The sequence below is a fragment of the Lutjanus erythropterus genome, chromosome 19, assembly GCF_056507025.1.
Source record: "Lutjanus erythropterus isolate fLutEry1 chromosome 19, fLutEry1.hap2, whole genome shotgun sequence".
NCBI classification, from domain to species: domain Eukaryota; kingdom Metazoa; phylum Chordata; class Actinopteri; order Lutjaniformes; family Lutjanidae; genus Lutjanus; species Lutjanus erythropterus.
Genome location: NC_139335.1, coordinates 30,427,443 through 30,442,499, shown reverse-complemented (window position 1 = coordinate 30,442,499; position 15,057 = coordinate 30,427,443). Strand labels below are relative to the sequence as shown.

At 38.6% G+C, this 15,057-nt stretch overlaps 1 protein-coding gene across 1 annotated transcript; it reads left to right on the top strand.

The window, feature by feature from the left end:
* Positions 1-2,619: 2,619 nt before the first annotated feature.
* On the top strand, positions 2,620-13,656 carry gps1 (G protein pathway suppressor 1). The gene is made up of 14 exons (XM_084744806.1): positions 2,620-2,777; positions 6,007-6,099; positions 6,775-6,956; positions 7,485-7,649; positions 8,479-8,614; positions 8,799-8,876; positions 9,980-10,040; positions 10,173-10,258; positions 10,486-10,580; positions 10,674-10,779; positions 10,945-11,025; positions 11,216-11,353; positions 11,445-11,579; positions 13,204-13,656. The coding sequence occupies exons 1-14, from the start codon at positions 2,745-2,747 to the stop codon at positions 13,276-13,278; spliced, it is 1,464 nt and encodes a 487-aa protein (XP_084600932.1). The 5' UTR covers positions 2,620-2,744; the 3' UTR covers positions 13,279-13,656.
* The last annotated feature ends 1,401 nt before the right edge of the window (positions 13,657-15,057 follow it).

Genomic DNA, 15,057 nt, shown 5'->3' with positions numbered 1-15,057 from the left:
GCTGGCAAGGGGCGGGACAAGACAGGATACCCCTCATACCAAGCTGGCAAAGGTGGATTTAGACACACCTTGAATAAAGTAGATGCATTGCGCTTTGTGCTTTAGATCAGCTACTAGAGGCCATGATAATGATTTGTGTGCAGTGTCCATGCTAAGTTCTTTATTTTAAAACAGTAACCCTATAATCCCTAGGTCTTTTTTATCTTTACACATTAAGGCTCGGTTGCATTTAGTGTAGAGGGGGCCTTTACAGTGAGTCTATATGCACAACAGCACCCCCATTTGAAAACATTTTTTGATACTTGCCAAATAGGATTTTGAATGAAGTACTTTTCCTTGAAATTGAATATTTTTAGCATCAGTTATATCAGAACTTGAGAATATTTCTTTATTCAAAGAAGAGCAAAGAACTGCACTGAAGACTTTTCTCAATGAAAGAGACGTTTTCTCTTTTCAGGACAGACTTTGCTAAGAGTTTGATCAGATTGGTTGAAGTTAGCCCGTGTTTGACATGATGGACAGATACTTCATCCAATCACCTGACAAGTGTTTTTCTGAAAGTGCCTGCCCTTTTCCAAACAGTTTCTAAGGATGATGGTTTTGTGTTACAAACAGCAGCGTATTGTTGCCACACCAGAAAAAGAAAGTTTGAGCAGTGTTGTGTAATCTGAAAAGTTTATTCTTATATTGCTACATGTTATTTCATGTTTTAACAAGATAACAAGATCTTTTCTATATTATTATATTAATGTATAACTTATCATCATATGTATTGTTGTAAAATGAGGAACTGATCCATTTTCATGTGGCAAAAACATGCAGCACTAATATTGTGGCATTGCTTCTTAGAAAATGTAAAGGAGAATAAAAAGGAGAATTTCTTCCACAGCTGCTTTTAAATGAACCAGAAAAACACATACACAAATGCAATACATATATACATGGCTGCATATATATATAGCCTACATAACAATAATTCCAATACTTTTACTTGATTGAAAGATCTGAATACTTCATCGACCACTGAAGTTGTTAGTTGGCAGTCCTGTAGATCTCTGTGTCAGTAAAAAGAACCATTGATAGCTTATGGGCTATTAATAGCATTAATAATGAGGATTGTGAGCCGTGACGTGCAGCAGAGGATAGTGAAGTGCCCGGTCAGCATTCACAGGATAGGACTAACACAGAGAGAGAGATTAAAATGGCCTCAGTGATTCACACAGATCTTTACTGATGTCACATGGAGGGGTAGAAGAAACTAATTACAAATACTCCAATTACTGAAATTAAGTAGTTTTTTGGGGTACTTGTATTTTTTCAAGTCTGTATTTTACTTGTGTTTAAGTATGCGTTACACAATGTAATCTACTTAGTCACTTGTAAAATCATGATTGATTTTTGAATTACTATCCAAACCTTTCATCTGCCTATTTGTAACCAAGAAGGTTATCTGATAGCAAATGGTAGAATGAAAGCCAAGCGGTACAAATGAAGAACACCCCAAAAATGCTGCAGAAGGGTAGATTTCCAAGCCTGTACTTTTACTCATACTTAAGTATGCATTGATGAAATCTACTTACTTACTTTAAAATTACAGTTAAGCACATTTAATCTGCATTCTAGTAGCCAATAATGTGATCTGATTGAAAATAGGCCAATGAAAACAATGAGATGGATGAAAAACAAAACAACATGCTTTGTTAGCACAGATTTGGATTAAGGATGTAATGATTAATCAATAGTGGGTTAACTGCTATTAAAAATTTAACCAATTAAAAATGTAATCATGGATATTCATGAATAGCATAAATGCAGGTGCACCTCATTTTACATTGTTTTGTCAGACTTAAAATGAGAAAAAAGCATGTTTTGTATCTAATAAATTAGTAAGGATTGAATGATTGTTAGTGTTTTTCAACTATTGGCTCAGGAAAACGCACAAAATTTGCAACTCTAGTTTGGAGGAGTGATGGTGATATCAGTGGTTAAAAGTAACCAATGCTCTGAGTAGTTTTTGCAACAAATACTTGTAGCATATTTCTAACACCAGTACTTTTACTTGTAATTGAGTATTACTTTAGCAGTGTAAAAGTACTTGTACTGGAGTACAGATTTTTTTTTTTACAGATTTAGGCACAAAAACCACTTGGTCAGGTTAAAAAAAAGTAAAAAAAAAAAAAAAAAAAAAACTAGTTGGTTAGGTTTAGGCACAAAAACTACTTTGTTATGTTATGATATGATATGCACTGATAGTTACCAGACACAAAGAAATCATATTTTCTATGTGTTATTGTCCCATCCACTTAGGTTTAACTTAGTTTTGATGTTTGATGAGAAGGCATTGCACAATAATGCAAAATAAAATTATTCAATATTTCCATTCAGTATCATTGAAACCAAAGTAATAAGCCTGTTTTGGAAACATTAGGAGTAAAAAGTACATATATTTGTGTTAAACTATAAGGAGTAAAAGTAAAAAGTTACCAGAAAAAGAAATACTCAAGTAAAGTATAGATACCTGAAGAGTTGTCAGTTGAAAAAGGAGCATAAAGAAGAAACGGTAGAGGGCAGCAATACGCCTCTATAGCGTCCAGTCTATGGAATCCAGAGAAGAAGAAGTGTCAAACTGCACCTTCCCGCGAGCCGTAGCTATCCTCTAACTCGGCTGCTGGACCGCACGCCGCATATAAACATACCTATGACATATTCTTCCCCAAACGACACCGAAGTCAGAACGAAATAAGATGCCTTTGCCTGTCCAAGTCTTTAACTTCCAGGTGAGTCTTAACCAGTGCAGTGTGGTCATTCCCAACCAGCAACGACCGCTGGAAACTGGACATGATGTGTGTTAGTAGCAGCGATGTAACCTTAGCTAGCAGTCAGCTAGCGTTAGCTAGAGTAGCTACGGTTCAGTTCATGGTTAAAGATCACAAATTAAAACCACGAAAACAGCGCAAGTTCCTTAAGTTGTTTTGGGCATGTGAACCATTTAGCTACCAATCGATATGTTGTTGGATTAAAACAAAAAATGACGAAACCAGTCTTAAAATTGGTTAGCAGTTTTGTCGACGTTAAAGGGACTGTCCTTCCCTAACGTTACTGTGAAGCAGCGAATGAATTACGTATTTGTTTAAATATTTGCTGCTTGGTGTCTGTGTCGAATGGTAAAATGGCACTCGAAATTTCATAAAGCGTTGTAACTGCATGTATATTTACCGGGAAGCCAAAGCATTAGATATAGAAATTGTTTTAATGGAGTTTGGAACTGAAGGCTAACAGCTGACTGTAGGCCTTTGCTGGCTAACAACATTAGCACTGAAGGTACCGGCTTTACCGTAACATCACACTGGCAAAACAACAAATGGCGTTAAAAGATAACGTCAGGTACACACATCTCAAATTTGATTATTCACCAGAGCAAACATAACAGAGACTGACGAACAGCTTGTGTTTATCATAGTAGCCTGTAGCTAATGAAAGCTAGCACTGCTAAGCCAACCTCCTGTAGCAGTTTGTCATACTAACGTTAGCTCGAAACAGCAGCTAGCATTACCATACACTACTGGCACAGTTTTTTGCGAGAAGTTTATCCTTCCTGAGGTACTAGTCAGTCACCAATTTATTAACCCTGTTAATGTGGTAAACAGCTAACAAAGCAAATGTAAGCTAAACTACCGTTAAGAATCAGAGCATGCCCATTCCTCTCTGCTATACATTGTAATGTAAACCAGCTCTTAGTGTTAAAAATGCTGTTAGGTGTGGTGTCTCAGTAACAGTAGACCATAGAAAATTGTATTGCAATCGATTGTATTTATGTTTAAAGGAACAGTGCAAACCATAATCAAGTTTTGGAGATATTGGCCACAGAAATTTCTGCCTTCTCTCCAAAATAATGGAATCAGCTATCACTTGGCTTGTGATGCTCAAAGTACCAAAAAACAAAAACACCAGTCTCTTTCCAAAAATCATGATCCAGTCACTCAAGACATTCCACACAACTTGTTGTGAGCAATTTCATGTGGGAATTACTTTCTGTCTACAATAAAATCTACCAGAACTATGTTAGAATCTACTGGAACTACTTGCTTTCTACTAGAAAGAAAGTAGTTGCTACTGACTGGTCTGCAGGGAGAGGGATGAGCTGGAAACACAGCTGTCCGGTACTGGCACACTAGTGCCAAAAAACCTGTCATAATGTCAAACAAACTGTGCTGAAGGAAGCGTGTATTTACTCATGGATGAGAGGTTACAACTCAGTGTTTCCCACAGAATGTTGGTGTAACTGTGGCGAGATGGGTACCATCCTTATAATTTAAAAGAATATGTTACCCTTTTTCGAGTAGGTTATTTCTTATTTCACTATATTTCTTATTAATTCACGACCTTATTTTACTGTTAAGTGACAAACTGCTTTAATCAGCTCACCTTGCTTTTCTCCTCAGTTCTCTTTTACCCACACAGACACACATCTTAACTTCTCTGTTGCACTAACATGGAGGCTTACCCTGCTCCTCCTCTCTCTGTTCCTCTCCTGGTGTGTTTCATCTGTTGACTGTCTTCATCAGCAGTACACTTTATAAAGTTAGCCCTAAAAACACAACTCACATTCTGGGATTTTTCCACCTGTGATTGCATTTTCACAGCAAAAGGTGAGCTGCATGTGGAGGAGGCTTGTTGTTAATGATGGAGCCCATTAAAACCAACGTGGTACCAAATGACATCAGCACGAAACGCTTGAGCTTACATGCTTTTATAAAACAGCAGCGTAAGTAGGCATAAAGTAAACGGGAGACTCTCTCTCTTTGTGTCTCTGCAGAGTATGTGCAATGTAACTGTCCTGTCACAAAGCAGAACAGACAGGGGCAGAGAGAGGGGAGATTGTCCACAAATCAATTTCAGATGGTGTCATTCTTGTGACCAAAGAAGAATATCCAAAATTGGATGCAAAATATATTTTTGCCTCCACCCAAAAAAAAGTCTACAAAGTCTTACAAATAAACAAAGGAATGCGTGGGAAACACTGTAGCTCAGCCAGGGAGGACAGCATTAATGTGTACACTCCTGTTGACACAAGCTGGAGCCTCTCATCCATAAACACATTTCCTTCTACCTGGTAATATGGTTGGCAGGTGTAGGTCAGTCAAAAGAAAATAGTTCCCACATGAAAGTGCTCACAACAGCCACAAGCTGAGTGCCATCTAGTTCATTTATGGTAAATAACAATAATAAATAATAAATGATATGGTAAAAAAAAAAGTCATGTTAAGATAAATTTTAAGATTTAGATTAGTGAGAATGATCATTTTTGCCTTTAAAATTTTCATTTTAACCAAAAAAAAAAAAAACCTATTAAAATCATGATGATGTGATATTTGTTGGGGTCTGTAGCAAACAAACATGTTTTCTTTCTTATTTTTAGGCCAGGTCATCTCTGCAGCTCTTCATTAAAATGCAGTTTTCTCTCATTTTCTCCTTTCTCAAAAACTTGCAATTTGGTTCTGGTTCTGCAATTTGGACATTTGGCACATTGCCATATTGCGATTTTATAATATTTCCATTAATTGTGCAGCCCTAATTAGAAGGCAGAAATCTCTATGGTATCAATTAACGTCAGCAACTCGTGTCAAAACTAGATGGATAGATAACACAACCGGCAAGAGGAAAAATATGTATAATTTATTTTGGGATGAACTGTCCCTTTAATATTTCATGCTATGGACAGTAGCACTCAGGTCCTGAAACAAGGCTGCTTGTTGAGGTTAACATGCCAGCATTTTCACAAGCAACAGAAGTTCAGCCTGATGATGTTCATGTTCATCTGCTGCATCACACAACAACTCGGCAGCCAGAACAGATTTGCTTATTAGAAAATGGACAATAGGCATTTTCTTAATGCTTACTGACTAAATTGAACTCTCAATTGAACTTTTTTTTTTTTTTACATTTCTAGTGTAATTGTGATGTTCTTCAGTTATAATGTGGATCATATCTATTTATTTCTCTCAGGGGTCTGTGGAGCCCATGCAGATTGATGCAGACCCTCAGGAGGACCAGCAGAATGCTCCAGACACCAACTACATAGTGGAAAACCCAACACTGGTACTTATTATTCTTGATTTCAGTGCTTGAGGGTGTTGAATATTTGTTTTTATGCCGTGAATAAGTTTGAATATCAGCATAGTACATGAAATCAACCAAAACGAAATGATAGTATATCACCACCTGAACATGCCAGTGGAGCAGCTTTAACTTTGTTTTAATAAGATCTCTCCCTTAGGAGTATCACTAGGCAGGTGGCCTACCAAGGAGACTACAGGTAGCTTAGTAATGCCTATTATCTTATGGACTTCTTGCTGCTAATAAGCTCATTCTTCTTTTTTGGAAGAAGAAAGAAGTGTCTGTTGTTAAACTCTGCATTTGGAAAGAATTAGATTTGTTTAGAAACAAACTGAAGGAATTTGATAAAATTTGGCACCCCTTAATCCCCTATCTGAAAGGGTAAACTAATTCAAATCCTGCACATAAACTACACTACATATATTGGGTGACACTCCAGGGAAGGGCTGAAGCCTCCAGGGGGAGGATGGGTGCGTCCGGGCCTTTTGTTTATGTTCTGTGTTCTACTCTGGTGTTGTTTACAGTGTCTGTTTGCTTTACAGAGGAAGAGAAAACATGCGCCATGTATGATGACACGACCCGTCACAATAAAAAGTATTTTAAACAAAAATTAGATCTCTCACCTGTCTTTCTCTGTGTGTGTGTGTGTGTGTGTAGGACCTGGAGCAGTATGCAACCAGCTATAGTGGATTAATGCGCATTGAGAGGCTTCAGTTCATCGCTGAGCATTGCCCTCAGCTCCGAGTGGAAGCCCTGAAGATGGCCCTCACCTTCGTCCAGAGGACCTTTAATGTCGACACTTACGAAGAGATACACCGCAAACTCACCGAGGCCACACGGTATTGTAGTCCAGTGGTTCCCGACCTTTTTTCCATGCAGCACCCCGTTTTTATCGAAGAAAAGCCGAGCCCCCATCAGCCCTCACACACACACCAAAAGAATTAAATCCAAAGATTTATAGTCAGAAATGATCATCCGTTATTATTGTTTCCATAGTTAGAATCTTTACCTTTGTAAATGTTTCATTTCTACTATAAGCTTAACATTTTCTACCTAGATGGGCTTTCAAAGTGATCCGTAAAATCTTAAAATTAATTCCAAAATGCACAGGGAACCAATGGAGGGAAGCCAGAATCAGGGTGATGTGATGTTGTCTGTTGAAACCAGTGAGCTCAAGGGAATGTTTAAGCTCAGTTTATATTGTTCAGTTATTTATGCTAAATTTAAGTCATGATATATCAGCATTGACTAATAGCGAAAAAAGGCACAGTGTATTGTTAAATAATTGTGATGGCAAGTATATTGCATTTTAACTCTCAGCGTCTAATATAAACTATTTTGTGTGAATTGTTGTTGTTGACCTGTAGGGAAGTGCAGGGTGTGCCGGAACCAGTGCCTGAAGGTGCGGTTGTTCCCCCTCCTCTGGACTCAGCCTGGGCTGAGTCCACCAGGAAGAAGGCTCTGCTCAAACTGGAGAAACTGGATACTGATCTCAAGAACTACAAGGGAAACTCCATTAAAGAGAGTATCAGGTATCATGGCATGGGGAATGTTTTATCATGGAGTTTATTACAGGGGGTACATGTGTTACAAATTCACATTTACTAATAATATGCATTCAAACGTTTAAAAAAAAGTCTTAAATTCCATCTAACAGCTCTTGAATACTTATTTATTGAATGCTGTAAGCGTGGTCTAAAAGTATGAGGAATGATATTGGATGTGTTGGAAATGTTGGGTAAATAATTGTCCAACTAGATCAATATTTTTCACTTTACTTGCTGTTACTAGCATTAGGGATGTCATGATACCAGAAATGTAGTAGTTGATCCCAGAACTATGGAATTTCCACAATCGTTGATACCTGATTCAATACCACAGTAAAGGAACATGGAAGGAGGGCTGTTGCATGCAGTCTTTCTTTCAGTGTGTTAACTGGGTCAGTCCGCGCATCAAAACTTTTTCATTTGGACGAGTCCAAGTGGAGCTGTTGCTGCAGCTGCACAATCTTACACATGTAATTTTTGTTGTTTAGGGCTGAGAGGCATTGTCCTTCCTCTGCATCTAACAGCAGACTACAGCACCTGTAAGCGTTAATGTTGACCCTGTCATGTCCAGAAGAACTGCATTCCTGTCCCTAGAGTACTCTTAAAAAAAAAAAGTCACATTTACAAAATTTTAGCATCAACTTGGTACTGAAGTATCTGTGCTCGTGACATCTTTAATCACCATCGGTGTTCTCACAGGAAACCCACAGAATCAAAGTCTCCATTTTTTCATGAATTGAACATTTAGGTTCAGATAAGGTTTGACATATTAAAGCAGTACAGTAGAATTTACCGTTCTGTCCTCCCTCCCCAGGAGAGGCCATGATGACTTGGGGGACCATTACCTGGACTGTGGTGACCTCAGTAACGCCCTCAAGTGCTACTCCAGAGCCAGAGACTACTGCACCAGCGCAAAGCATGTCATTAACATGTGTCTGAATGTCATCAAGGTACAGCAGGATGAGAACACAACGCTCTGCTGCTGCAATCATGTTGTACCACTGTAACAACTGGTGGTCGGAGTCATGAATTCTTGTTGCATCACTAGTTTAATGTACTGCCTTTTGTCAGCAACAATTAGACATCACCAATGAAAGTGTATGAAGGAGTCCATCCTCTGCTCTGTGCCCACAGGTTAGTGTTTACCTCCAGAACTGGTCCCACGTATTGAGCTATGTCAACAAAGCAGAATCCACGCCAGAGATAGCAGAGGTGAGCAGCACTGTCACACAGCAGAGGTCAGGACTGTGTTAAACATCGAACTTTGAGGGCTGGTTGTTCTTACCATTAACAATCAGGGCCACGTTTCCCAGTTTCAGTATACCTTGGCATTCTACGTAGGTCTCTAAGGTATACTTTAGCAAAGGAACTACATTTCCTAAGAGTGTTTCCCAGAATGTCCCTTTATGGGTGCCTGTAAGGAAGAGCTGCTAAGCTACATCATAAGCTGTAAGCTGTCTTTCACTGCGGTGCACACATCAATCGATCACTTGTTAAGGCTCATAAATGACATTGTAACATAACAAGTGTTGCCAAAATGATTTAACCTCAATCTAATATGACAACAAAGGAAGCTATGACTACTAAAGATCATCTGCTAATCTATGTAAGAGTCCAAATGAGATTTTCAATTTTCTCGGTCAGTTGTTTTTTTGGTTTTTTTTAAGGTGTGACCTGCCGATTCCGGTTTTGGCTGATTCTGATATTCAGACTTTCTAAGAACTATAATTGACAGCATTCATGAACATTTTTGGAACCTTTCTTGCAAAATTAAATTGGATCTTCAGAATAAAACACAGACTATTAAATCATTTATACATTTTCTCTGTATGCGTATGTGGTCTTTGTCAGCACTGTACTCGTCTGATGGCAGTGTTCAGCACTTTCAGTCAGTCTGGGATTCAGGCTACTGTATCTACTGTATAGGCTACTGACCAACCAGACAGTCAGAAAGGTCATATCCTTAGTTAGCTCCATTACTTAGATGGAATCCACAATGTTTAACAAATAATGAAGATTATGAAGAGATCCTGTAGTTTGTTAGGCTACCATCATGATAAGAATAGACAGATTATAGGACAACATGTGTTCTGCACAGAAATGTTGTTTTCATACTTAATAATGTTGGCAAGCAAATGAGTGGTTCAGACCACCCTTCTAAAGGTAACCCTTAGCTAAGGAGACTCTGGGAAACGGGGCCCAGACAGTTTCAGAATGAGACAGGAAATTATTCCTGAATCATTTTGTTCTTCAAAGCTTGTTATACAGATGATAAATGCCTTCAGCTGATGGTGTTTCTGTTTGTTTCTCTTTAGCAAAGAGGAGAACGAGATAGTCAAAACCAAGCAGTCCTCACCAAATTAAAGTGTGCTGCAGGTAAGACAGTATTATGGTCTGTGATGGTAAAGTCATCCAGTACAATGTGAAGTTGGGTTGCTCTGTCTACATTTTTTGGAAGATTAAGTGATTGTTATTATACAAGTCTTAGCTTGTTTGTTGGCGTTTCAGGCCTGGCAGAGTTGGCTTCACGAAAATACAAACCAGCTGCCAAGTGCTTCCTGCAGGCTTCTTTTGACCACTGTGACTGTCCAGAGGTGAGTCATGTCAGCCAGTGGAACCATGGTGTTACAGTTTAATCCACCAAAGAAACCTGTTCAAGTCTTTTCAGTGTTATGCTCATACTAGGTCCATGCTGACTGCAAACAGATTTGTTCCTAAAGTGATTTCAGTGTTAGTGATGGGGGACAAAATTTAGTTTTTGTCAAAAACACATATTGTATTGTCAAAAAGCTAATTATTAATGTGTTTGTGTCCCCGGCAGCTCCTGTCACCCAGTAATGTAGCTGTGTATGGAGGCTTGTGCGCTTTGGCCACATTTGACAGACAGGAGCTCCAGCGTAACGTCATCTCCAGCAGGTAGGTTGTAGTAGTGTGGTAGTACTAAAAAACATTTTGTGCTACATCTAATGACTAGAAGTCTACATAGTCTTTTATTTTTTTCTCCCGCAGCTCCTTTAAATTATTTCTAGAGTTGGAACCTCAGATCCGTGACATCATCTTTAAGTTCTACGAGTCCAAGTACGCGTCCTGTCTCAAACTGCTGGATGAAATGAAGGTGAGCGCAGAAAGCTTTGTGTTTACCTAAAACTACACACAGCGTAGTCGTGATCGAAGAAGTTGAAGCTCAGCAGTGTGAGACTGTACAGAGGTTATTAGGTCATGATGTGGCAGTATATAATTGTGTATTTATTGTGTTGAGTGAGTGTGTTGTTTCTTCCAGGATAACCTCCTGTTGGACATGTACCTGGCCCCACACGTCAAGACACTGTACAGCCAGATCAGGAACAGAGCTCTCATTCAGGTGAGACATGCGCACACACACACACACAGGTGCCTACAGTTTACAGACCTGTGTCTGCTTATTCAGCATTCATATTCATTCCTACATGCTTACAGATTCTGCATTCCAAAAAAAAAAAAAAAGAGTAGGACTTGATGAAGAAGTAACTACTCTCTTATGACGTGATATGTGTTTGTGTGTGTGTGTTCAGTATTTCAGCCCGTACGTGTCAGCAGACATGACTAAGATGGCTCAGGCCTTCAACACCACAGTAGCAGCTCTGGAAGACGAGCTCACCCAGCTCATACTGGAGGGGCTCATCAACGCACGGATCGACTCCCACAGCAAGGTGAGACACACACAAACGCACCCCGAGAAGTGTTGAAATGACTCATCTCTCATCTGAATCGTTACTAACCAGACCTCTGACGCGTTGACAGATTCTGTACGCGAGGGACGTGGACCAGAGGAGCACCACGTTCGAAAAGTCGCTTCAGATGGGCAAAGAGTTCCAGAGACGAGCCAAAGCCATGATCCTCCGAGCTGCTGTGCTGCGCAACCAGATCCACGTCAAGGTAGAAAAACAGTTTTTTTCACACTTCATTACAGCTTGTACTGAATGTATTCATCTTCAGCAGCAGTTAAATATGAAATTATTAGAAAATCACCCTGTTAAAGGACTGAATGAACTCTTATTGGGCTTAACGTTGGGCAATATATGGATCTATCATTATATCATTATATGGCATACGTGATGTCTTTTCCTGTATTTAAAGTCTGCATTACAGTAAAGTGATGTGAAGTGAACTTATCTAGCTGTTTTGTGTCTTACCACTTCATCATTATCTCCACATCACTGATGATTATTTCTCAAAAATCTCATTGGGTTAATATTTTGTTAAAGCAGCAATAGTCATCCCCACATTATTATCACAATATTGGAACTGTTTGCTCAAAAATATTGTTATAATCGCCCATTTTATCTAGGACTATCTAGTTTTATGTCAAAATATAGATTTTTCAGTTCAGTGAAGGGTTGACAGTGGTTAGTTATTAAATTTATTATTATTAATATACATCACAGCTCCTCTTGATTTAAGGTCCACTTTTTTCACACATTTTAAAATATGCCACTATCATCATTATTCTAATGTGCTTTATGTGTCTGTTTTTCAGGATTATGATTGAATGAAATATTAAAATATTAGTGAGACAAGTTTTTGATATTTATTTTAGATTAATTAATTGTTATATAATCGAATAATTTAAAAATGATTAAATGATTCTAAAAATATTTGGCGATTAATTTAATAATTGATTAATTGTTGCAGAGCTGAACTCTAATGATGATGAGTATTGTTCTAAATGTTACACCTGTGGAACCAGAGGTGAACATAATGCACATGCTTGTGTCTGACAAACTGTTGCGACCCAGAGTACAACAGAGCTTAATGTGTGCATTTTTACTGCCATTTCATATTGAGCAGAGCTGCAACAATTAATGGATGATGAATCAGTCATTGAATTAATCGGCAATTATTTAGATAAAAGGAAAAAAGTCAAAATTCTCTCATTCCAGCTTCTGAAATGTGAATATTTTCTTGTTTCTTAACTCTTTGTAACAAACTGCATATCTTTGGTTTGAGGTCAAAACAAATTGTCATCTTAGGCTTTGTAAAACAGCGATTTACATTTTTTTAATTTTCTAACATTTTATAGACCAAACAACTAATCAGTTAATCAAGAAAGTAATCAACAGTGAAAATAACTGTTTGCAGCCCCAATCTTGATGCATTTTATTTAAAACACACGTTAAATAGTTTGAATGAGAGATAAATGCCTTTAGGTTGACTTAACAGGGCGTCTCAGTTTTATTACCTCTTATTAAAACAAAACTGTGACTGAAACTGAAAATAAGTTCAGTCTAAAAAGAGATAAAAGTGACATTTAGGTTCACATGGACCAGTGTCCTGGGTGAAAGTCCTGTTTTCGATCCATTCATTTCCAAAAACTGCCTCGATAAACTTTTCCCCAGTGCCAGTCTGTGCTCACACTCACAGCCAATCAGAGCCCAGACTGTGCAGTGTGTGTGCAGAACACAGTCACCACGATGACCACTTTGACTTGACTCAGTGAGACACTGCTTTAAGACGCAGACGCATGTAACAGAGCCTCACTCGTGTTGTGTCCTCTCCTCAGTCTCCACCTAGAGAGGGCAGCCAGGGTGAACTGACGCCGGCCAACAGCCAGACCAGGATGAGCACCAACATGTGAGGATGACGTCCTCTTTTTACGTCTGCATGCCGGCGCTGCTGATAGCCGCCGCAGACCGGAGGGGGGAGGATCACCCAAACGTTCATCAACAAAACCCCCGCCAACCACCCCACCTCCCGTTTCTCTGTTGAACACACAAACGACACGATGTTAAGACTTAAATGTTCTGGAATGATCTCTGCTGTCCCCATCAGATGTTCGGGGGACAAAATCCTTTTGTTAAGTTTGTTCTGGAGATTTGAACAAGAAGAAAATGTGTTCTGATGAAAGCTCAGCACTTAAGCTGTACATTTCTGGTAGGAGATGCACTTTGTTCTGCTTACAAGATGGAGGCCTCGTTAACCGTTTTAAAATAAAAAAGCCCTACCAAAACATTCACCCACTGGTTGTTCTTCTGCATCAGCCCAGTAGAGGTCACTGCATCTGAGGTTAAACTTAAACTTGCTCCAGACCAGATATAACAGAAATAATTACCAGGAAATTCTAATTTTTTACAGTTGAAGTGTTTATCGGACCTTCTGACAAAATCTATATTGTTTTCAGATATGATATTTTGTATCATAATTGATCAAGCTGCTGCCTGCAGTGCACTGATAATCCACCAGAGGGCAGAAGACATGTCTCAGATTGATCATATTGACATCAAATATGACTTGAACGGTGTTATAGTATAGTACATCACCCCCCACCCAACAAACACACACACACACACACACACACACACACACACACACGTGTATGATGATAGCAGTAACACTGTCAGATATGTCAAACTAATGAAACGTGTCCCATCTGCCTCGCTTCATGTTTGACTGCAGAAAGAAGCTTTCTGATTATCTGACAAACTGATGAGATCAGTTCACACATATTACAGGATAAATAGTTGCTACAGAAACGTGATATTTTGTCTTTACTTTGTTGTGACTTATTATTTAGAATAATGAGAAAGTTTCTCACAATGACTTACGCGACTAAGTATCTCAAAATAAGGAGAGGCTTCCTCAAAATAATAATCTCAGAGTAATGACACTGTCTTGAAAGTTTCTCATTATGTCTTATTTTGGCAGCTGTGGGAATCTAATCTATTTGACACATGATGCAGAAGATTCTGAGGAGATGAATGGGAGAGTATTGATTAGATTAGAAAGAATGTATTTTTGTGATAATCTGAAGTGCAGTAAGTATACTGTTCCAGTGGAATCTCGGATTCCTTCCTCAGCAGTCAGTGATGTGGATGTTGAACTGGAAAATCACAGAGCTGAATCCTCTTAAACTACACAGAAGGTTCAGGATGGAGCTGCAGGCTGCGTTTTCATTGTGGATGTACTGCATGTACACTTGAGGTAAAGTATCACAATACAGTGCATACATTTACAGCAGTATATGGTTTCATGGTGTACCAGAGCTGCAGTGATTAGTTGATTAATCGAGTAGCTGTCAACTCTTAATCGCAGACAGTTTTGATAATCATTTTAAGACTTTTTTAAGAAAGAAATTCTGTGATTTCAGCTTCTTAAATGTGAATATTTTCTGGGTTCTTTACTCCTCTCTGACAGTAAACTGAATATCTTTGAGTTGTGGGCAAAATAAGACATTTGAGGATGTCATCCTCGAATTTGGTAAACACTGATCAACATTTTTCACCATTTTCTGGACCAAACAACTAATCGATTAATTGAGAAAATAACTGACCGATTACTAAATAATGAAAATAATCATTGCAGCCCTACAGTATACCATGTACATTTGTTTATCTACATTATTAACATTAGTATTATA